The sequence below is a fragment of the Drosophila suzukii genome, chromosome X (assembly GCF_043229965.1).
Source record: "Drosophila suzukii chromosome X, CBGP_Dsuzu_IsoJpt1.0, whole genome shotgun sequence".
Taxonomy (NCBI): domain Eukaryota; kingdom Metazoa; phylum Arthropoda; class Insecta; order Diptera; family Drosophilidae; genus Drosophila; species Drosophila suzukii.
Window position 1 is genome coordinate 27,560,922 of NC_092084.1, and position 26,144 is coordinate 27,587,065.

Below are 26,144 nucleotides of genomic sequence, written 5' to 3' on the forward strand. Positions count from 1 at the left end.
TTGGTTTCTAAGTAATCTTATGGAGGAGAGGGGAGCAACGAAGAAATATATATAATATTTTTTTTTTTAAATTTTCTAATATAATAGTTACTTTGAAAAATTTTTAATCCACACAGTGATATTTATCATCCTGCTCGAGAATTAGTAGATATATAGAGTGTAATACGTTGCTAGTTTCATTATTGGTAAAATAATATGGTCCGATTATTGTGCTTCCATCGATGTCTATTCCCAACACCGTTATACTTATTTCAGGTTTATTTTCTTCGAAGGTTTTTATGCTATAAACCTGTATGGGGAACTTTAACCCACTAAAATTTAACGATTTATTATTATTTATAGTTATTATTTAATGTTGTGAATGCTTCTAAGGTTATATTGAGCGGGTATATAGTTATTATAATCAACTTTAATGAGAGCCGATATTATTGCCCATTTAAAGCAATAAACATCTTCATTTTGCACATTGATGCAGGCTTTTTTGTTTAATATTTTGCTCGGGAAACAAATGTAATTTGAACCCCTTTTGGGCTGATATTTATTTATATTCCCTTCCAAATGCACAATTTCAATAAGTGACCAACCAATGACTCGTTCTTGAAATTCACTCATTTCATTTTTTATATGGTTATATAAATCATCGATTATTTCTTTAGATTTTCATTCTCACACATCGTTTGATTTAAAGTTAGCATTTTCGTTTTGAAGGACTTAAGATTGATTTGGCAATGATCTCCACTCTCTTTATTTAAAACCTTATTGCAAAATTGTTCGAAATTTAATTTTATATTGATGTGTATTTTTTAACGTCTTGGAGTAAATTGATCACTTTTTCTTTGATTGATTGCTGAAATAATGCGATATTCAAGCATTCTTTATTGGGATTTGTGATTATATAAGTTTCAATGCGATTGCGAAATGCACTTCTTATACACCTTAAGCTATCACTTATTAGTGCACTAGATAACTGTTTATGCGAGTTGGTGCGTAAGTGGTGCGACCAACAAATTTTTGCAACATTTAGATTACAGACATCACAATAACGTATTTCATTAGCCGAATGATTGTTACTAGACGTAGGATTGTTACTAGTCGTAGTATTGTTACTAGACACAGGAGTATTTTTTTGCTTTTAATATTGATAAAAATTTCATTGTTTTTCGTTTTTGTTCCTCTTTTTGATAAAAGTTGAGAGTATAATTGTCTCCATCAATTCTTTGTTTGACGAATTTAAAGCTCCCCTTCGAAATGCGACGAAGTTTTCACATGTGAGCATGCTTTGCCCCAAATCGCGTTCTTTCCACTTCGGCGTTTTCTATTGGTATTGGCGTGTTAAAGGGTAAGGCTTTTACGCTCTTTATCGGCGGCAGAGACGCTTCCGGGCTCGTTCCACTGCTCCTGAAAGCTCGACATGACGGACAGCTTAAATAGGGCGAGCTACTTCTGAATTACTCTAGTGCTATACATACAGTATTTATACCATTTGCAGAAGAACAAGCGTGAGAACTGAGGTTTGTGATAACTATATCTTTCCAAAAAAGGTTGTGGTTTGTAATAACTATAAACGTCCTAAGAAAAAAAAATTTTGTTTTTTAGATAAACTATGAATATATACAAAAAACAAGGAAGAACGCTATAGTCGAGTACCTCGACTGTCAGATACCCGTTACCCAGCTAATGGGACCAAAGGGAAATGGAGATATGGAAGCAGCAAAGCGAGATTGAAATACGCCACCTACCGGCGGTAGACAGATTTAAGCGTTATGGGCGTTAGAGTGGGCGTGGCAAATTTTATTTTTGATCAATCTATAGGTATTGACGAGACCAATACATTTCAGCTAAAATTTTTTATCTAGCATGAAAATTGTGGGCGCCACATGTTCTAACGGTTTGTGGGCGTTAGAGTGGGCGTGGCAAACTTTTTTTTGGGTCAATCGATAGGTATTGACGAGAAAAATTTTAGTTAATTCAGTTAAAATTTTTATTCTAGCATCAAAACTGTAGGAGCCACAGTTTTGGGCGGTTTGTGGGCGTTAGAGTGGGCGTGGCACTCTGCTGAAACAAACTTGCGCTGCGCAGGAATCTCAGGAATCTGCATGCCAATCCCAGTATTGTAGCTTGTATAGTTTCCGAGATCTCAGCGTTCATACGGACAGACAGACATGGCTAGATCGACTCGGTTAGTGATCCTGATCGGAAACGCTTCCTTCTGCCTGTTACATACCTTCCGACGAATCTAGTATACCCTTTTACTCTACGAGTAACGGGTATAAAAATGTGAGAACTACGGTTTGTGATAACTATATCCGCTCAAAGAAAATATTTACGATTTGTGATAACTGTGTAAACTTCAATATTAATCTAATATTCTTATGTACACTAAAAAAAATCTATATATATATCTATATATATATATATATATATATATATATCAATAAAGACTTATTTAGACTTTTGACTTTAGACACAACAATCGTGTGCAAGTTTTCCAGCTTTCGTATAAACAATTCTTAGCTACTGAGAGAGCCATAAAAGTTGCTAGCTGGCATCGTTTATGGTTAGAACTAGAGCGGTATCTGATCGCCTTCGAACCTCTAACTTTCGTTCTTGATTAATGAAAACATCTTTGGCAAATGCTTTCGCTTAATTTAGTCTTATGACAGTGCAAGAATTTCACCTCTCGCGTCGTAATACTAATGCCCCCAAACTGCTTCTATTAATCATTACCTCTTGATCTGAAAACCAATGAAAGCAGAACAGAGGTCTTATTTCATTATCCCATGCACAGAATATTCAGGCATTTGAAGCCTGCTTTAGCACTCTTATTTGTTTAAAGTAATTGTACCGGCCCACAATACCACTCGTTTAAGAGCACTAAAGCAGGATTTTAAATAGGAGGAACATATGAAAAAATACAAGTATCTAAGCACATGTAAGAAGTCCACCGGTAATACGTTTACATGCATAAAGGTATAGTACTAACCACAATTGTAAGTTGTACTACCCGTATGAAGCACAAGTTCAACTACGAACATTTTAACCGCAACAACTTTGGAGCTGGAATTACCGCGACTGCTGGCACCAGACTTGCCCTCCAATTGGTCCTTGTTAAAGATTTACAGGGCCTCGGATATGAGTCCTGTATTGTTATTTTTAGTCAGTACCTCCTTGAGCTGGGAGTGGGTAATTTACGCGCCTGCTGCCTTCCTTAGATGTGGTAGCCGTTTCTCATGCTCCCTCTCCAGAATCGAACTCTGATTCCCCGTTACCCGTTGCAACCATGGAAGTCCTAGATACTACCATCAAAAGTTGATAGGGCAGACATTTGAAAGATCTATCGTCGGTACAAGACCAAACGATCTGCATGTTATCTAGAGTTCAACCAATATAACAATCTTGCGATCGTTTGGTTTTAGCCTAATAAAAGCACATGTCCCATAAGGTTCATGTTTTAATTGCATGTATTAGCTCTAGAATTACCACAGTTATCCAAGTAACTATTAACGATCTAAGGAACAATAACTGATATAATGATCCTTTTGCGGTTTCCGTCTGTCCGTATGAACGCTGAGATCTCGAAAACTATACAAGCTACAATACTGGGATTAGGCATGCAGATTCCTGAGATTCCTGCGCAGCGCATGTTTATTTCAGCAGGGTTCCACGCCCAATCTAACGCCCACAAACCGCCCAAAACTTCAACTGAAACGTATTGTTCTCCGCCCACAATTTTTTTTGCTTGATACAAAATTTTAACTGAAATGTAGTAGTCTCGTCAATACGTAGCGATTGATCCAAAGAAATATTGCCACGCCCACTCTAACGCCCACAAACCGACCAAACCTGTGGGGCCCACAATTTTCATGCTAGATAAAAAATTTTAACTGAAATGTATTTGTCTCGTCAATACCTATCGATTGATCCAAAAAATGTTTGCCACGCCCAATATAACGCCTATAACGCTTAAATCTGTCTACCGCCCACATAACCATATATTGAGATCGGGTAGCGGGTAGGTGGCGCATGTAACGGATATCTGATACTAGAGGTACTCAACTATAGCGTTCTTCCTTGTTTTTAATTTATTTTCTTAAAATCGGAATGCTCTGAATATGTATTGCTCCGATAGAAACGACCTGCAAGGGTACATAAACTTCGGCTTGACGAAGATGTCCTTCTTTCTTGTTATACCCGTTACTCGTAGAGTAAACGAGTCGATCTAGCCTTGTCCGTCTGTCCCTATGAACGCAGATCTCGGAAACTATACGAGCTGGAGTGTTGGGACTTGGCATGCAGAATCTTGGGTGCTCTGCGCAGCGCAAGTTTATTTCAGCAGGGTGCTACGCCCACTCTAACGCTCTCAAACGACTACTACACCCACATTTTTTAATATTTTGAAAAAAAAACAAATGAGATTTAGTTCTTATCAATTACTGCAACATGTCACATAGGAAGAGGGGTGGGGTAGGGAGATAAAAGAAAGCTTCTTAAGCAGTGGTGTCCACACACAAACAATAATACGTAAGACTTGCATTTGTGTGCGTAAATGTAAGACGCCTTCCAGAGCCACACGACCGTTTACGGGTCGTGGCAGAGCGCCGGCAGAGGACTCCCAGACTCGCAAGTCAGGCCAGTGGGCACCACTTTTTTAAAGTAAAGGTTCATCCTTATTCGATCCGATTATCCGATTATTACAAACTCTCATATACATTTTTACAAAATATTAAAAAATGTGGGCGCTAGACGGGTTTTAGTGTTATAGTCGCTTAAGGGCGTTAGAGTGGGCGTGGTACCCAGCTGAAATAAACTTGCGCTGCGCAAGAACCTCAGAATCTGTATGCCAAATTCCAACTTCCTAGCTTCCTAGCACAGTTTCCGAGATCTCAGCGTTCATGCGGACGGATGAACAGACGGACATGGCTAGATCGACTTTGATCAATGATTCTGATCAAGAATATGTAAACTTAATGGGGTTGGGAACGTTTCCTTCTAACTGTTACATACTTTCCGACGAATCTAGTATACCTTTTCACTCTACGAGTAAGAAGTACTTTAGAGCTGAGAAAGAAGTTAGGGCAAGTGACAAATGTGTTTTTTGGAAGAGTGTCGATAAAAAAGTGAAGTCTTCGGCATCTAGATTAACATTAAATCGAAAAACCTAACCAATTTTTTCTTCATTAGTATTTCTATTCTGCACAAAGGATCCGAAAAGGCAAACCATAACGGGGTGAGAGTATGGCCTTAAAAGTTGTACCAAAAAAGCAGTCCTAAAGCAGTTTTAAATACCTAAGCATGTACATTTACAACAGTATTAAATTGTTATTTTTAAAAATTTTTTAGATTTTCATTTTCTTGAGAGTCTGCAGTTATCCCGCATCGCGGGATGTCACTTAAATCCCCTGCGATATTGTCTAGCCTCAGTGGCCACAGCATTCGCTAATGTTTCGAGAACTTACCAGCTGGCCTACTATTATACAGTTTTGCATAGTAGCCCTCGGCGTAAACTACCCATTGTTTCCGTCCGTGGAAAACGTAAGACCGAGGAAAAGCTTGAAACGATATTCCCCTTCAACCACTATGTGCTAAAGCTGTAAGTATTCATCGCATAATTCCTTATCTACCAATATACTAAAGTCCTTATTCATTTTAAGATCAATGAAGTATATTGAGGAAAACTTCATAGTTCACCAATGCAAAGGCACGGATAATTGTGTGTGTGGCTCTACCAATAAGTCCCTTTCTATAGCACCAGATGACGAGGAGGACGATTTCATTATATCGGACATGCTAAAGCATTTGGAATTGTCTACAAGCCAATAGTTTGATAAAAACGGTACCTTTTCATCTTCACCGTCTTCCGCGATTTACCATTTAACTTATTTAAGAAATGTAATGAAGTTATGGACTCTAAGTTACCTTTACCAATGAAAAAACCGTTTCAATGAATTTATTTGTCTTTAAAAAACATACGAATAATTAATAAACGCAAACCAAAGGGATCACCAGCCTCGTGATTTTTTTTGTTTATGTTCATTACCTTCATCGTTTTAATAGGTCTACGTGTCGCCCCTCTCCCCTTACCCAGTCGACCGGGTCTTTTCTTTACTCCCCCCAAGCACATGGTTCCTCGTTGAAAGGGTTCGCCTTCGATACCGGACTCAAGTTAGTTAACGGCTGCGCTTTCCAGACTTCTGGAAACAACCAATTCACGTCAGAATCGGTGTTTGTGCCTAACCGAAGTAGACACTTCCGGGTCACACCGCGGGACAAGGGGGTAATGAGCACTTGTCGCTGGCACGGGGACGCTTTGATGGCAGGACGATCGCGTCGCGGCAATGGTAACGATGGTTACTACGATGCCGGACCACAGGCGATGCTAGAGCTGCGCTGAGGGTGAGCTAACGTGGTTAGCTGTTAGTTGAGATAGTGTATTACGAGCCCTATTCCCAGATGTAGGAAGTAGAACCGCGGAGTTAAGAGGTGTGTTGATAACTGTTTTATTCTTCATTTGGAACATGTTTATATACTACTTGGAACACGGAAGTTTAGTGTAATGATTAGTGAAGTAAGCTATATTCTAAAGTTGGTCAGGGAATTATGATTATGGTAGCAGTTTGCGTAGTTGGCTTTGCGTAGTTGGCTGACACTGCAAAATGTGCTGACTGCATTGGCCGGTCAGTGTGCCGTTGAGTCGGTGAGACGGTGAGACATATAATATGCTGATCAGCAATTCTCATATGCAGTGGGTGCTACTGAGCGCCTGGTACTGTTCCCAACTTGGCTACTGCTTTATTTGTTGGGTGTGGTCATGTTGAGTACCTTTGGGTACGAACATTCTCCCCCCCATTGAGGGATACCCTCAATTAAGTCGTGATGTCGGTCAGCCCTTGACCGAATTGTATAGGAAGCACCTAACAAATCATTGACCAAGGTGGATCTTTCCTTCAACTGCGGTTCATGTTTGTGATTCAGGTCCTTCACGTCTTCTTGATGCTGCTTAACACTCCACTTTGCGATAAAATTGACATTACCGTGGGGACTGAAATTGTGCCCTCGTAGAACTTGATCATTTGGCACGTCTATGGTATGTGGACGTTCTGCAACAAAACTAAGATCTTTCTTGGTTAAGTTTAGAAATGTTGAACCAAAGTCAGCCTTCTTGTAGGTTTTGAATTGATGAGAAGTCGGTTCTATATTAATCGGAGCAGCGTTCGGTCCTGCAAAATCATCTCTGTTTTCTATTAGATTGGGGTTGATTTCCGTATCAGATGAGGTTTCTTTATTGATATAACCTGTGATTACATAACCAAGCCTTTTGCCTTGTGCTAAAGGTTTATTAGGTCCTAGGTCAAGACGTTCACCGGTAATTACACGAGAAAATACTTCAACCCCTAAAGTTAGGTCAATGGGTCCTGGTTGCCGAAAGTCAGGATCTGCTAACGGCAGTCCCTCGGGAATATTAAGATCGGTTGTAATCGGTACTGACGGTTGGTCTGTAATGACTGTGGGCATAATAAATACCTCTAATAGTTTTTCAAACCCTGATGTACATGATGAGAGCTTTAGTGTTGATCTAATTGCTGTTGATATCTTTCCTCCGATTCCAGATATTTCAATCGGCGACCTTTTCTTAAGAGATAGCAGATCTGCCATTCTCCTTGAGATAAGATTCACCTGTGATCCACCATCTATTACAGCGCGACATGTTTGTAATTGACCGTTTGGCCCTTGTAATGAGACCTTGGCGGTCGCGAGCATAGTATATCCTCCTACGTGGTCGTAGCCTGCAATGGTTACTGCGCCGGCCACTGGATTGCTAGTTGGTCCCTTGTGTAACAGTGAATGATGCCGTTGCTGGCAGACTCGACAATTGGTCGGTGATCCACAGTTTTCAACCATATGAGCTGTAGACAAACAATTTGTGCATGCTCCTATTTGAATAATGGCTTGGCGCCGTGGTTTGGGGTCCATTTCATGGAAACGGCTACATGCTCTAAGATTATGTGGTCCTAGGTGACAAATCTTACAGCTCTCTTCTTTGTGAACTGACTGATGGCGTAGTGTTGCTGTAGGTTGAGCGCTTATCGTCTCCAGCATGCAAGCGCGCCGTTCAATAAACGTCAGTACACTCCTTAGCGTTGGAATTTCCGTTGGTGCATCCGCTGAATTTTCCAGAGCAGCTAGAGACTGCTGGTCTAGTTTTCTTCTGATAATAAAACACAGGAGTGGATCCCAGGATTTTGTGCTCACATCGAGGTTTTTAAGAGTACTCATTGAGTTTTTGATAGTGTCATGTAAGGCCCTTAGTTGGCGCGATGAGCCGTCTATAAGCCTATGGTCAATAATTTTTGCTATGGCGGCAAATACTAGTATTTTGCCGTTCTGGTACCTGGCCCTCAACCGCAACCAGGTGTCGTCATAGCCACCCTGTGAGTAGGCTGTGTCTGTCAAGACGTTCCTCGCTTCACCACGAAGCGAACTCTGTAGAATATGTAGTTTTTGACTGGCCGAATATGGTTTGTTATGTACCAATTCCACAAAGAGATCATGGAACCGTGCCCAGTCTAGATACTCGCCGTTGAACTCCGGAATGCTAATTGGCGGAAGTGCCAAGTTTAGGCTCATTGGCGCGTCGTTTTCTCGTAGCAGGTTCATTTCGTATTCCTCGTATAATGTGTGGAATTGGGCTAGCTCTGCTTCTGCCAGAGCTGCGGCTCCAGGTGTGCTATCCAATTCGTCGTGGGCTTGCCTCAGTAACGCTCAATGGAGATCCAGGTGCCTTTGTAAGGCTGGGGTGACAGTTGGGGCGTTCGAGGCTAATGTTAATGATGACTCCAATTCGTTGCATCTTCTCTGCAACTGTCGGATCACCGTGTCAATTGCGGAATCTCCTTTGACTTGATCTCTTGTTGTGAGCTTGATGTTGGCCGAAGTTCGTCTGGGGGCCTTCGGAAGACCGCTTCCAGTCGGCATGTTGTCCAGGAAGATGTTCTGATATTTTTCGACCAGCTCTTTAAGTGCTACTAGTCGTGAAGAGTACTCACTTCCAGTGGGTAATGCCGCTTGCTGGGCTTCTTCATCTAGGTCGCAAAACTGCTGCCAGAGATCGTTTAACTGATTTAGCTTACCGGAATAGAAGCCGTCTCGGTGGCGTCGGTCGGCAGAATCCTTGCCATAATTCTTAATGAGCTGTTGGATTTTCCCTTGCAGCTCGTTTTGGTTGTCTAGTAATCGATTGTGTAGATCGATTCTTGTGTGACTTGTTTCCTCTATGAATGAAGTAGACATTTTGTGTGTCTTGGAAACAAAGAATCCTGTAAAGCTGGATGAAGCTGAGTATCCTGTAAAGCTGGATGAAGCTGAGTATCCTGTGAAGCTGGATGAAGCTGATGTTCCTGTGACGCTGGAAGAAGAAGCGTATCCTGTGAAGCTGGATGAAGCTGAAGTTCCTGTGACGCTGGAAGAAGAAGCGAATCCTGTGAAGCTGGATTAAGCTGAAGTTCCTGTGACGCTGGAAGACGAAGCGTATCCTGTGAAGCTGGATTAAGCTGAAGTTCCTGTGACGCTGGAAGAAGAAGCGTATCCTGTGAAGCTGGATGAAGCTGAAGTTCCTGTGACGCTGGAAGAAGAAGCGAATCCTGTGAAGCTGGATTAAGCTGAAGTTCCTGTGACGCTGGAAGAAGAAGCGTATCCTGTGAAGCTGGATGAAGCTGAAGTTTCTGTGACGCTGGAAGAAGAAGCGAATCCTGTGAAGCTGGATTAAGCTGAAGTTCCTGTGACGCTGGAAGACGAAACGTATCCTGTGAAGCTGGATTAAGCTGAAGTTCCTGTGACGCTGGAAGACGAAGCGTATCCTGTGAAGCTGGATTAAGCTGAAGTTCCTGTGACGCTGGAAGAAGAAGCGTATCCTGTGGAGCTGGATAAAGCTGTGAGTCCTTCAGTGGGAAGGGGGTTGCTTGAGTGTGATCCTTTGTTGTTAAAGGATCACGTCGGGGTCACCAATGTTTGTGCCTAACCGAAGTAGACACTTCCGGGTCACACCGCGGGACAAGGGGGTAATGAGCACTTGTCGCTGGCACGGGGACGCTTTGATGGCAGGACGATCGCGTCGCGGCAATGGTAACGATGGTTACTACGATGCCGGACCACAGGCGATGCTAGAGCTGCGCTGAGGGTGAGCTAACGTGGTTAGCTGTTAGTTGAGATAGTGTATTACGAGCCCTATTCCCAGATGTAGGAAGTAGAACCGCGGAGTTAAGAGGTGTGTTGATAACTGTTTTATTCTTCATTTGGAACATGTTTATATACTACCTGAACACGGAAGTTTAGTGTAATGATTAGTGAAGTAAGCTATATTCTAAAGTTGGTCAGGGAATTATGATTATGGTAGCAGTTTGCGTAGTTGGCTTTGCGTAGTTGGCTGACACTGCAAAATGTGCTGACTGCATTGGCCGGTCAGTGTGCCGTTGAGTCGGTGAGACGGTGAGACATATAATATGCTGATCAGCAATTCTCATATGCAGTGGGTGCTACTGAGCGCCTGGTACTGTTCCCAACTTGGCTACTGCTTGATTTGTTGGGTGTGGTCATGTTGAGTACCTTTGGGTACGAACAATCGGCAAGATTCGCCGGAGCCACGGGCTATCAAATAGCTAGAGCAGTCTTCCTAAGTGTCGACCGAGTCTTCATTCAAATAAGCCGTGTATTGCCAGCTACCTTTGTCTCAATTCGGTGACTATGCTGTCCCGAATGTATCGACGCAACGATCTTGCTCCTTGCTGACTTTTACTACTGTATCTCCTTGACTTTGACTTTATTGGACATGTTCACTCGTGGTTGGATTATTGATGACTGGTCCAGCTTTAGTCGCTAGCTCCGCTTATATACGCCTCCTGGTACCGTTTATCCTCTCCTCGTCTCCTTTGCACACGACATCACACCAGCATCTAAAAGCCACGGTTTTACCGTTCGACCTTTCGCCTTCTGCACACGGCAACACACTAGAGTCCAACAGTCGGTGCTGTACCGTCCCTTCCTTTGGTCACGACACAAAAGCGCTCCTTCCTCTTTCGCTTCCACTTCTCCTTCTCTCGACTTAAGAGAGTCATAGTTACTCCCGCCGTTGACCCGCGCCTTCTTGAATTTCTTCACTTTGACATTCAGAGCACTGGGCAGAAATCACATTGTGTCAACACCCGCTAGGGCCATCACAATGCTTTGTTTTAATTAGACAGTCTGATTCCTCAAGTCTGTGCCAGTTCTGAATTGGTTGTTAATTGATAATCGTTATAATTTATAAGAACTAATTGGTTTAACACAATTAAGAACAATTAAATTCTTAACAATTTTGGCAAGAAAGTTCCACAATTGGTAACGTAACTAAACTATCCGAAGAACAAGTGACCAACATAAACGCCAGACACTATTTACCCAGAACAAGCACATAAACCTGTTATTGTTATTGTTTCCCAATCAAGCCCGATCCGAAGTTACGGATCTAATTTGCAGACTTCCTTTACCTACATTGTTCTATCAACTTGAGACTCTTCACCTTGGAGACCAGCTGCGGATAATGGTACGGCCTGTTGAGAAGTTTGCGTGTCCCCACCATAAATTTTCAAGATCCGAGGAGAAAATATCGACACAACAGTATATGCCATGCTCTTCTAGCCCATCTACCATATCTCTCTGCGAAAGACTTCCATGGTAGTACGGCTATAAAACAGAAAAGAAAACTCTTCCGATATCTCTCGACGGCTTATTTATGGTCGTTCCTGTTGCCAGGATGAGCACGAGGCCCATATTTAATACTCAACAGGTTACGGAATTGGAACCGTATTCCCTTTCGTTCCAAATTATTCAAGTAAATTAATTATCTTGATTTATATAATATAATATATTTGTATGGCATTTGTGTTTTACTTGAAAATTTTCGGCTTTCGCCTTGAACTTAGGACCGACTAACTCGTGATCAACCACTGTTCACACGAAACCCTTCTCCACTTCAGTCCTCCAAGGTCTCATTCGATTATTTGCTACTACCACCAGGATCTGTACCAATGGCAGCTCCATGCAGGCGTACACCAAACACTTCTACGCATACCATTGTACCTTCCTACTCACTAAAGCTTCAAAATTTATATCAAAGGTAATACAAGTCATCTACTTTAGCGGTAATGTATAGGTATACAACTTAAGCGCCATCCATTTTAAGGGCTAGTTGCTTCGGCAGGTGAGTTGTATGTATGTAGTATGCACATATATTGAATAACTACTGTACCTAGAGTACTTGAAGCAAACACACTGTAACACTTTGTTGCAGTGTTCACATAAACAAAGGCCCGGTCAAAAACCTAAGTGGCCGAAACATGAGTCGATCGGCGCGCTCACAGAAAGTGCAAGTGTCAGCATTCTGTTGCACACGCCGGCCGCTCAGCCAAACTCAAGTACATACATATACCCTCGCGCTCCAGCTAAAGGGAGCATAATTAAATACTTTAATATACATAAGATATACATAGCCGTCTCTCTGCCATCCAACTGTAGGCAGCGCAGCTACGAGACTTAGGCTTACTTAGAACCTAAGAGAATTGTGAAGTCAGAAACAACTTGACTTGACAACTCCAGATTTTGAATAAAGATTTTAAATAAAGATTTACAATAACAAATAAAAGATGTCTACTCTATATGGGGACAGGATTTTAAATAAAGAATTACAATAACAAATAAAAGATGACTTACTCTACATGACATATAATTTCCTGCCTATTTTGTGTATGGTTTTCAGGCCATACTCTAATTGGGCAACTTTTATGTCGCTCAATTTTAACATTTGTTAAAGCGCTGTCGGTTCACTCTTCCTTGGTACCGGTGCTGGCTGCACAGGCTGTACCTCATGGTGGGGGACCGGTGCTGGCTACACAGGTGTACTCGCAGAAGGGGGAGTACAGTGGTCCCTCGCAGTCATCCGCGCACGTCTTCTTCAGCTTTGGGATGGCAACTATTTCTATATGTATGTACTTGAGTTTGGCTGAGTGGCTGGCGTGTGCAACAGAATGCTGACACTTGCACTTTCTGTGAGCGCGCCGATCGACTCGTGTTTCGGCCACTTAGGTTTTTGACCGGGCCTTTGTTTATGTGAACACTGCAACAAAGTGTTACAGTGTGTTTGCTTCAAGTACTCTAGGTACAGTAGTTATTCAATATATGTGCATACTACAACACACTCTTTAGCGGATTTCGACTTCCATGATCACCGTCCTGCTGTTTTAAGCAACCAAGTTATAGTTTATGATAAATTTTGTATACTAATAGATTACAATGTCCTAATATGGAAAAAATGCACACTATTATCATAATATTGTTTAAATATTACAATTTTAATGATGAATTTTCCATAACGGATATTTCAGCTGTTTCACGTACTGTTTAACTCTCTATTCAGAGTTCTTTTCAACTTTTCCTCACGGTACTTGTTTACTATCGGTCTCATGGTTATATTTAGTTGTATATGGAGTTATCAGAAGCCATTGTATTGAACTTTTTTTTATATTTTTGCTCCGTATGAAATTAGTGAGACTAGCCCAGTAGATTTGTGCGTTTGTCCCACCATATTTATGGTTAACATGGTCGCCCGGTTAAACAGCTCAGAATTTGGGTTATGAGGCGTTTATAAACGGCTCCGGTTCCAAAGTGTATGGAATTGTGCTGATGCTTATCGTGTGACGACGTCTCGGTGAGTTGTTAATTTGGGCACCGTAACATTACGTTTGGTTCATCCCACAGCGCCAGTTCTGCTTACCAAAAGTTGACCACTGGGCACATTATATCATAACCTTGAGCTTCATATCAAGAAAGTTAAGGATCTTACCCATTTAAAGTTTGAGAATAGGTTAAGATCGTTTCTACACTAAGGCCTCTAATCATTCGCTTAACCAGATAAGATTATTTTATATATATATAGCACCAGCTATCCTGAGGGAAACTTCGGAAGGAACCAGCTACTAAATGGTTCGATTGGTCTTTCGCCCCTATAATCAGTTCTGACAATCGATTTGCACGTCAGAACTGTTTCGGTCTTCCATCAGGGTTTCCCCTGACTTCAACCTGATCAAGTATAGTTTACCATCTTTCGGGTTACAGCATATATGCTCAATGTACGTTCCAGCTATCCTGAGGGAAACTTCGGAAGGAACCAGCTACTAGATGGTTCGATTGGTCCTTCGCCCCTATACTCAGTTCTGACAATCGACTTGCACGTCAGAACTGTTTCGGTCTTCCATCAGGGTTTCCCCTGACTTCAACCTCATCAAGTATAGTTCACCATCTTTCGGGTCACAGCATATATGCTCAAGGTACGTTCCAGCTATCCTAAGGGAAACTTTGGAAGGAACCAGCTACTAGATGGTTCGATTGGTCTTTCGCCCCTATACTCAGTTCTGACAATCGATTTGCACGTCAGAACTGTTTCGGTCTTCCATCAGGGTTTCCCCTGACTTCAACCTGATCAAGTATAGTTCACCATCTTTCGGGTCACAGCATATATGCTCAAGGTACGTTCCAGTTAGAGGCATAAATAATATAAATATCATTATACATAACTATATAGAACGCCCCGGGACTGTGTTAATTAGCTATAAATAGTTAAAAAACTAATCCCATTATCAGTCAAGTTAATTACGCTATTAGGTTCATATCCCAATAACCTGCACATATGTTAGACTCCTTGGTCCGTGTTTCAAGACGGATCCCGAAGGTATCCTGAATCTTTCGCATTGTTAATCATACAAGTGCATGTAATAAACACAAAAATCAATGATAATTATGCCATTATATAATTCCTAAAAATTAACGCACTGTATTCATATAAATCTATCAGCACTTTATCAAATTAATAACATTTATTCTGTGTTAAAATGCAAGCAAATTAATTTAAATAAACTATAAGTTATATTTTATGATAAATTTTGTATACTAATAGATTACAATGTCCTAATATGGAAAAAATGCACACTTTTATCATAATATTGTTTAAATATTACAATTTTAATGATGTGTATGAAAGTGTATCGTGTGACGACGTCTCGGGGATCCTTCGTGCTTGTTGGCCTCCGTTGCACCGGGTACTTTCCCTGCCAGTCGTAAGAGATGGCGAAGAGTTGGGCTGTTGGGGCTTAGGGATGGGTCAATGTTCTCTGACTAGGGTGAGACGGTGCCACGTCTACCAAAAACTGCTTGACTATTCGGGCAATCGTTCGACGTCGCCAGAGCTGTACTCGTAACAGTCGACCGGGTCTCCTCTATACTCCCCCCAAGCACATGGTTCCTCGTTGGAAGGGATCGCCTTCGATACCGGACTCAAGGTAGTTAACGGCTGCGCTTTCCAGACTTCTGGAAACAACCAATTCACGTCAGAATCGGCAAGATTCGCCGGAGCCACGGGCTATCAAATAGCTAGAGCAGTCTTCCTAAGTGTCGACCGAGTCTTCATTCAAATATTTTATGATACGTTTTGTATACTTATAGATTACAATGTCCTAATATGGAAAAACATTCACACTATTATCATAATATTGTTTAAATATTAAAATTTTAATGATGAATTTTCCATAACGGATATTCAGGTTCATCGGGCTTAACCTCTAAGAAGTTTCACGTACTTTTTAACTATCTATTCAGAGTTCTTTTTAACATTTCCTCACGGTACTTGTGTACTATCGGTCTCATGGTTATATTTAGTTGTAGATGGAGTTTACCACCCACTTAGTGTTCCACTATCAAGCAACACGATTCTTTGGAAACATCATCTAGTAATCATTAACGTTATACGGGTCTGGCACCCTCTATGGGTTAATGGCCTCATTAAAGGAGGACTTAAATCGTCAATTTCTCATACTAGAATATTGACGCTCCATACACTGCATCACACATTTGCCATATAGACGAAGTGACTTAGTGCTGAACTGATTTCTTTTCGCTCGCCGCTACTAAGAAAATCCAGGTTAGTTTCTTTTCATCCCCTAATTAATATGCTTAAATTCAGGGGGTAGTCCCATTTGAGTTGAGTGTGTAACTTTTATTTGCACTTAATTCTTTATATATAATAATAAAACATTTTAATAAATTTGTTATATTTTATATATATATATTATATTATATATATATTATATATATTGTGTGACATTCGTTTGGTCTAACGATTCAACGAAGAATAATAATATTGACAACGGTTTCCTATTTTCTAATCGTTAATAAGAGACAATTCTAGATACATTTTTTTACGCTAGACATTTCTCAGTATTATTTGATTGAAAAGAAAATATTTCTCTTCGTTTTTCATATTCAAATTGATTACTAATGTGAGATAATGGTTTTCATATATTTGTTAATATTATGAATAAAATAATTATATTATTATTATCCAATAATATACCATATGCTTATAAAATTTCATTATAAAATTTGTATAAACAACTTAATTAGCACAGTCTTACAACCCTCAACCATATGTAGTCCAAGCAGCACTATAAAATTAATTAAAGTACATAACAGCATGGACTGCGATATGCGTTCAAAATGTCGATGTTCATGTGTCCTGCAGTTCACACGATGACGCACAGTTTGCTAAGTTTTTCATCGACCCATGAGCCGATTGATCCACCGCTTAGAGTTTTATATATTGGTTTGTTAGTTTTGTCATATATGTTTTTATTGAAAGAAATTAAAAATACACCATTTTATTGGCATATATCAATTCCTTCAATAAATTTATTTTTATACCTAAAGCGAATGCTGCGAAATGCCTTAGTTTCATATAACCAATAATATATGAAGTATTTTTTTAATGGCATTTGCGGTATTGATACTTTTAAGCGATATATATTGAAATTTATATAAATCATTAACCTGAATTAATCAGGTACAACATTGTACATTTTAGGTTGTTGCATTATCCAATGTATGCGCATAACTGAGATGAACAATACATATTGCAACGCGTGAATATTTAGGTCCAAATGCACACAGTGTCGTATTAATTGCATTTAATATACAATATAATAATATTATTAAATAATTTTAATAATTTCGATTTGCTTGTTCGAATTTGTTATTTGTTTGCTTTTGCTTTCTTGCTTATTTATTTATCTTATTATCTAATGCAATAATATATTTATACACAAAATATTTATTATTACAATTATTATTTCGATTTGCTTTTTCCAAGTTTTATTTGATGTATAAAAGATCATATATTTGGCAATTTATACTTTATTTTTTCTACTATAATATATTATTATAATAAAAACAAATTTTTTTTTTAACGGTAAGGATATTAAACAATAATGATCCTTCCGCAGGTTCACCTACGGAAACCTTGTTACGACTTTTACTTCCTCTAAATAACCAAGTTCGGTCAACTTTTGGAAACAAACGTAACACACAAGGCGTCACAGTGATCACGTCCGGAGACCTCACTAAATAATTACATCGGTAGTAGCGACGGGCGGTGTGTATAAAGGGCAGGGACGTAATCAATGCGAGTTAATGACACACACTTACTGGGAATTCCAAGTTCATGTGAACAGTTTCAGTTCACAATCTCAAGCATGGAAGTGGTACAGCGGTTTACCCAGACCTCTCGGTCTAGGAAATACACGTTGATACTTTCATTGTAGCGCCCGTGCAGCCCAGGACATCTAATAGCATCACAGACATGTTATTGCTCAATCTTATCGTTGCTAGACGCAATTTGTCCATTTAAGAAGCTAGTGTCCTTATAATGGGACAAACCAACAGGTACGGCTCCACTTATATAAACACATTCAAACACAATAAACATTTTACTGCCACCATGAATGAAGGCTATATAAGCTTCAACACCATAATCCTGAAGATATCTATTTAATATATTTGAGTCTCGTTCGTTATCGGAATTAACCAGACAAATCACTCCACGAACTAAGAACGGCCATGCACCACCACCCATAGATTCGAGAAAGAGCTATCAATCTGTCTTACACACTTATGTTCGGACCTGGTAAGTTTTCCCGTGTTGAGTCAAATTAAGCCGCAGGCTCCACTCCTGGTGGTGCCCTTCCGTCAATTCCTTTAAGTTTCAGCTTTGCAACCATACTTCCCCCGGAGCCCAAAAGCTTTGGTTTCCCGGTAAGCGACTGAGAGAGCCAATAAAAGTAGCTACAGCCAATTGCTAGCTGGCATCGTTTATGGTTAGAACTAGGGCGGTAGCTGATCGCCTTCGAACCTCTAACTTTCGTTCTTGATTAATGAAAACATCTTTGGCAAATGCTTTCGCTTAAGTTAGTCTTACGACGGTCCAAGAATTTCACCTCTCGCGTCGTAATACTAATGCCCCCAAACTGCTTCTATTAATCATTACCTCTTGATCTGAAAACCAATGAAAGCAGAACAGAGGTCTTATTTCATTATCCCATGCACAGAATATTCAGGCATTTGAAGCCTGCTTTAAGCACTCTAATTTGTTCAAAGTAATTGTACCGGCCCACAATAACACTCGTTTAAGAGCACTAATGCAGGTTTTTAAATAGGAGGAACATATGAAAAAATACAAGTATCTAAGCACATGTAAGAACTCCACCGGTAATACGCTTACATACATAAAGGTATAGTACTAACCACAATTGTAAGTTGTACTACCCGTATGAAGCACAAGTTCAACTACGAACGTTTTAACCGCAACAACTTTAATATACGCTATTGGAGCTGGAATTACCGCGGCTGCTGGCACCAGACTTGCCCTCCAATTGGTCCTTGTTAAAGGATTTAAAGTGTACTCATTCCAATTACAGGGCCTCGGATATGAGTCCTGTATTGTTACTTTTCGTTAGTTCAGTTGAACCAATATAACGATCTTGCGATCGCTTGGTTTTAGCCTTATAAAAGCAGGTGTCCCATAAGGTTCATGTTATGATTGCATGTATTAGCTCTAGAATTACCACAGCTATCCAAGTAACTGTTAACGATCTAAGGAACCATAACTAATATAATGAGCCTTTTGCGGTTTCACTATTAATTCGTGTGTACTTAGACATGCATGACTTAATCTTTGAGACAAGCATATAACCGTATACGTTTGTTTTCAATATATACTTGTTTCGCCACTTATAATAATTTTTTAATTATTGATGTTAAAAAAAATAATTATCTTCTTTAAAACACAATATTTTGTAATATGTAATAATATTTTCTTTATATATGCATATTTCATTCTAAAATATCATTTTTGTTCGACATACGTCATTATTGTATCTACACATGTACAATTTTTTTTCAACCAATATAAAATATTGAGTTAAATCATTTGTATTTTGATGATAAATTTAAAATTTATCTGTATATATTCATATTAGACTCTTTGGTAATATATAATATAAACCCGAGCGCATATATGATATGTAAGTGACGTATACGCAAATACCCTGGATACCAAACCCAACATACAACCTGTATATCCCGAGATACCCATTATTCCAATTGTCAATAACATAAGTCCAGAGCCTACTATCGCAGTTATTCAAATCAATCCGACATAAACATTTAACCCCTCAGACACAAATCTTTCCCACGCCTTCAATCGGCAGCACCAGAATTATAAACACTTCTCACGCCTTTATCGACGACGGTAGACATAAACAATATTCAAACATTTAAACAAGGGGTCCAGCCTGAGAACCCATTCGTCAGCATAAAAGCTTTGGCCAATCCAAATTAATTAAACAAAAGATGCAGCCTAGAAACCGTTTCATCGGGCCACAGATTTGACCAATCAAAATTCTCAATCAAAGTCCACTTTCGCTGCTCGCGTCGCTGTCACCGCTAAAAGCCATAGTTATAAGAATAATGCATTTTGTAAAATCAGTTTAAGATTGGGGATCTAACTTGAAAGAACTTTACCAATAAAAACTCCGCTGTATATTAAAATAAAAATTGCTTTTTTTTAATATATCCCGAAGCAAAAAACATAATTGGCGCAGTCGGTAGGATACAAGTAATATCCTCGCGAGTGACTACCTAAAAAGGCCTTTAAAAAATCACTTCGCGAAAATTAAAACATTATTTGTATCCGCAAAACGAACTTACCAACATTAGTTAAATCACGAATGAGGATTTCTAGTGTCTAACCCAGCGATAATAAATCTAATTAATTTCGCCTAAAAAAAAAAAACAAACATTAAAAAATGGAATTGCCATCAACATCAGCAGCAGCAGCAGCCGTGGCCGCAGCAGCAAAAGCATCACAAGCCCTCTCAGATGTATCCATGAATCATTTCCTTCTGCAACTAAAACAGATAAATAAATTCAACGGAGACCCACTCTATTTGGCTCTCTTTATAAAAGAAGTCGATGAATTAGTCTACCATAACCCTACAACAACAGAAGGCCAAAATCAAATTATCCAAGCAGCCATCAGGAACCTCCTAGTTGGACAAGCCAGATCACTCTTGATGAGAAACATACCACAGGACTGGAAGGAATTGAGAACCCTACTTATCAGCGAGTTCAACAGCGCAACACCTCCACATCGAATGATAGCAGAATTACGTGAGATTAAGTATAAAAATAATTTAAGAAAATTTGTTGAAGAATTGGAAGAACAGACTATTAGAATTTGTTGTAAATTGAGCTTAGACAATAATCCATCAAACACAGTTCTAGTTTCGAGGACATTGAGTGATACATTAGCTGAAGTGATTCGTGAAAAATTACCAGTCAAAACTTTTATTACATTAAGTAAATTTGATATTTCGTCTCCTCTTAAATTAAAACAAGCTGCCCAAGCTGTAGGAATCTTTGAAGATAAATCCATAAACAATCGTTCTTATATGTTCAAAAACTCTCAGGAAGATAATGAATTTCAGGATTTTAAAACATCAAAATCATACTCAAATACAAAACCCAACTATCATTCAGATAATAACCAAGGGGGTAGATTCCAAAATAACAATTATCAAAACAAATATAACAACAACCAGCAGAGACAGAATAGATTCGACTCTAATAGAAATTGGGGTAACAACAATAATTCTAATAATAATAATTCAGGAAATAATTATTATCCTAAAACTTTTCAAAACAATCAAGGACAGGGTAACCAAAGTACTCAGAGTACCAATGTTCCCCAAAAACGTCCCCGAGTTTCAGATTCAGATCAACAACGTAAGTCTGAGCCAATGGACACATTTGAAAATTTTCAGACAACAGCCTCGGACGAAACACCACAGCCATAAAAATTAAAATTGATAATAAACCATGCCTCTGTCTTATCGATACAGGATCAAGCATAAATTTAATTAACGAAAACTTCTTTAACTACCCAATTAAAAATAATTCTACTAAAATTGAAACAATTGGTGAATCTGTAACTTTGAATAAATATATTCAGTTTAGTATTCCAAAATTATTTTCATCTAAGCAAACATTTTTTATAAAAAACTTTTCAAAACACTATGACATTCTTATAGGAAGACAAATTCTGAAAGAATCGTCAGCAAAAATTGATTTTATGAAAAACACCATTGAATTACATAATTATGAATTCCCTATGGTAAATATAACGGAAAAATGTAATCAAACTGCTTCAAATGTAGTAGATGATGAAGAATATAATTATGCCTTACAAACGGACTTATCTGACAATAATATTAGAGACGATCACTTAAATAATGAAGAAAAAACTGAACTTCATTATTTAATGTCAAAATATTTTGATATTCAGTATCATGAAGGTGAAAATTTGACTTTCACGAACGAAATCAAACACGTTATAAAAACAAAACATGAAGAACCGATTTATAGGAGACCATATAGTTATCCTTACATTTACGATACAGAAGTAGAAAAACAAATTGAAGAAATGATAAGACAAGGTATTATCAGAAAATCCAAATCTCCTTATTGCAGTCCAATTGTAATGGTACCCAAGAAAAGGGATGCATCGGGCATACCCAAATTTCGTATGGCTATTGATTACAGAGGACTGAATGAAATAACTATCAATGATAAATTCCCTATTCCGAACATGGACGAAATATTAGACAAGTTAGGGAAATGTCAATACTTTACAACATTAGATCTCGCTAAAGGGTTCCATCAAATTGAAATGGACCCGGACTCTATTCAAAAAACTGCATTCTCCACTAAGAAGGGTCACTATGAATATACTAGAATGCCCTTCGGCCTTAAAAATGCACCCGCCACATTTCAGCGTTGTATGAATAATATATTACACGACATAATAGGTACCCATTGTCTAGTATATTTAGACGACATTGTTATATTTTCAACCTCTTTACAAGAGCATATTCAATCTTTAAAAAAAGTATTCGAACGTCTTCGCAGATCGAATCTCAAACTACAATTAGATAAATGTGAGTTTATGAAACGAGAAACTGAATTTTTAGGTCACATAATTTCAACTGAAGGAATCAGAGCAAATCCAAATAAAATTCAAGCTATTCAAGATTTTAAAATTCCAAACTCTCCAAAACAAATAAAATCATTTTTAGGCCTTTGTGGTTTTTATCGAAAATTTATAAAAGATTTCGCAAAAATTGCCAAACCAATGACTCTCTGCTTAAAGAAAGGAGCAAAAATAAATATAAACGATCCTAGTTACAATGAAGCGTTTGAAAAATTAAAAACTTTAATAAGTAACGATCCAATTCTTATATATCCAGATTTTGAAAAGAAGTTTGATCTAACTACAGATGCAAGCAATTATGCATTAGGTGCTGTACTATCCCAAGAAGGGAAACCCATTTGTTTTGCCAGTAGAACTTTAAATGAACATGAGTTAAATTATGCAGCTATTGAAAAAGAATTATTAGCTATCGTATGGGCGACTAAGTATTTCCGCCCCTATCTCTTTGGAAGAAGTTTTAAAATATGTTCTGACCATAAACCACTTGTTTGGTTACACAATATAAAGGAACCTAATATGAAATTACAACGTTGGAAAATAAAGCTTAGAGAGTTTGATTATGAAATAAAGTACATTAAAGGAAAAGAGAATCATGTAGCAGATGCTCTATCCAGGATTACAAAAAAGGAATCAAAAGATAACAAAATTGAAGAAGTATTTCAAAATGAAGACGATGTAGATACTACTGCAGCAACAGTGCATAGTGCACAAGAAGATAATGGCGATTGCATACAAATTACCGAACGACCAGTTAACGTTTTTAATCACCAACTTATATTTGAAAAGGGAAATCAAGACACTAACGAACTTACTCACTACTTTAACAAAACTATTAATAAAATTATTTACAGTGACATGACTGAGACTTTGGCGAAAGACATAATTATAAAATTTATATGTGGACACAATTTTGTTATGTACATTAATAATGACGAAGATTTTGCAATTTTTCAACGAGCCTATATGAAATTAATTAAACCAAATACCGGTACGAAATTAATGAAAACTTCACTTCCCAACTTGCCCACATATGCAGACTTTCATGAAAAAATATTAGAAATACATGAGAAAACAATACACCAAGGAATTAAAAAGACTTATGACACTTTTAAAATGAAATACTATTTCCCAGACGCACAAAAACTTATTCAAAACATTATTAATAAATGTGAAATTTGTAATTTATGCAAAGCAGAGCACAGAATAGTTGCTCTTCCGTTTGAAAAAACTCCAGAAACCAAAAATATTCGCGATAAATATGTTATAGACTATTACTTTATTGACCAACGTAAATTTTTAACATGCATCGACCTTCATTCGAAATTCATTTCTATTATTGAAACAAAAACCACAGATTGGATTGAAAGTAAAAAAGCTCTTCTTAAAATCTTTAATATGATAGGTAAACCGAAAACAATTAAAATGGATCAAGATCCTGGCCTAGTATCTAATTCATTACAAAATTGGTTACAAAAGGAAAATATTAACATTGAAATTACAACTAGCAAGAATGGTATAGCCGATATAGAAAGGGTACATAAAACAATCAATGAAAAACTTAGAATAATTAATACACTTACGGACGCTGAAGATAAGTTAATGAACATAGAAAAGGCAACATATGGTTATAATCATGAAATAACCCACGATGCCACAGGTAAAACTCCTGCTGAAATATTTCTTTATGGAATAAAACCAAGCAAAAATATGCAAAAACAAAAAGAACATAAGATAGATAAACTTAATAAAGACCGCGAGGAACATGAAGTAGATCTGGAATACACTAAAGTTGAAAAAGAAATGAAACGTAAAGCTAAATTAGTAAACCCATTCAAAAAGACAGGAGCGTTAGAACAAAAAGACGAAAAGCACTGGCAAGAAACTAATAGGGGTCATAAAGTAGTAAAACACATTAGTAAATTTAAAAAAGCTAAAATACAAAATCTCTCTCCTCATTCCAGGGAAACTGACAGTACTGATTCTGATAATGAAAATGATCATGATAGTGACATGGACGAAAATACCATTGACAACAGCTCAACAAATTAGCATTACACCCATTACTTCGAACAACGGTTATTTACTTCTGAACACAGGGACTATAAAAATACCTCTAAAGTATAAACATCATATGATTAAAATAAATCAAACTAAAATATTTGAAACATATCAGGAATTTATAAAATACGAAAACCAATTTAAAAATGTACCGGACATTGCATTAACATTGAAACAATTAAAACATGAAATCAAGGGAATTACTTCATCATCGAGACAAAAACGGGGATTAATTAACTTTTTAGGGACAGCTCACAAGTATCTATTTGGAACATTAACTGAAGATGATAAAAAAGAGTTGGAAGATAAACTACAAAACTTACAAGAAATGTCAATTGAAAACAAAGAATTTAATGAAATAATTCAAATAATAAATGAACAATCAAAAGATATAAGCAAACTCGTAAAAGATAAACAAGAAGAAAAAGCTTTGCACATTTTTAGATATTCCTTAAATATGTTCCTAGAATAAATTGAAGATTTACAATTGAGTTTACAATTAACAAGAGTTGGAATATTTAATCCTAAAATGCTAAAACATGAAGAGTTCGAGAACATAAACGAAGAAAAATTACTCTCAATCAAAACTTCAGCTTGGTTAAGCAGTCAAACTAAAGACACTTTTATTCTAGCCCATATACCCACTTCTTTTAAAGAAACACAAAAATATAGAATTATTAAATATCCAGATAATATGGGCCGACAAATTGATATAAATGATAATTATGAATATTTTGTAAATGACGAAAAGAAAGTATTTTACTTGGAAAATTCACCAAATTCATTAGCAAATATTTTAGACCAAAAATTTATTATCACTGATCATTGTATCTCTCAAATCCTTACTAATCAATTTGCGAAATGTCAACACACTTTTGTATCAGAAAATGAATCTTTAAAATATATTGAGCCTAACATCATTATTACTTATAATTTAAAAGAGACACAAATAAATCAAGATTGCGAAATATTCAACAAAACAATTCAGGGCAACAATATAATACAATTAAGTCAATGTACTTTAGAAATAAGAGATATTAAAATTACAACATCAAAGAACATAAAAGAATATAAAATTATATTATCCAGCACTAATATTACTTTATATGAACCAATACGATTGTTAAAACATAAAAACTCTATTACCTATCAACAAAAACAAGAATCAATTTATAAGTGAATTGTTTTTACAATATTAATAATTATACTTTTAAGCATTACTACTTATATCATATTTACCTATAGGCGCCTAGCCAACAAAAAAGAAATTTTGTTTAAATTCAACAAGGATGTTGAATCTTCTAAAGGAGGGGCGAGTAACGTATACGCAAATACCCTGGATACCAAACCCAACATACAACCTGTATATCCCGAGATACCCATTATTCCAATTGTCAATAACATAAGTCCAGAGCCTACTATCGCAGTTATTCAAATCAATCCGACATAAACATTTAACCCCTCAGACACAAATCTTTCCCACGCCTTCAATCGGCAGCACCAGAATTATAAACACTTCTCACGCCTTTATCGACGACGGTAGACATAAACAATATTCAAACATTTAAACAAAGGGTCCAGCCTGAGAACCCATTCGTCAGCATAAAAGCTTTGGCCAATCCAAATT

The 26,144-nt window shown here is 37.7% G+C and overlaps 1 protein-coding gene and 1 pseudogene across 1 annotated transcript in view; one reads left to right on the plus strand and one right to left on the minus strand.

Annotated features, from left to right (window-relative positions):
- Positions 1-5,998, plus strand: part of LOC108014038 (RNA polymerase I-specific transcription initiation factor RRN3) — a 90,431-nt gene extending 84,433 nt beyond the window's left edge. The window contains exons 5-6 of the mRNA XM_017080055.4: positions 5,341-5,590; positions 5,652-5,998. Coding sequence (XP_016935544.1) covers positions 5,341-5,590; positions 5,652-5,820 — 419 coding nt within the window. The 3' untranslated portion in view covers positions 5,821-5,998. The remainder of the gene's footprint in view (positions 1-5,340; positions 5,591-5,651) is intronic.
- Positions 5,999-16,492: 10,494 nt separating this feature from the next.
- LOC118878209 (5.8S ribosomal RNA) lies at positions 16,493-16,671 on the minus strand (annotated as a pseudogene).
- Between the last annotated feature and the right edge of the window lie 9,473 nt (positions 16,672-26,144).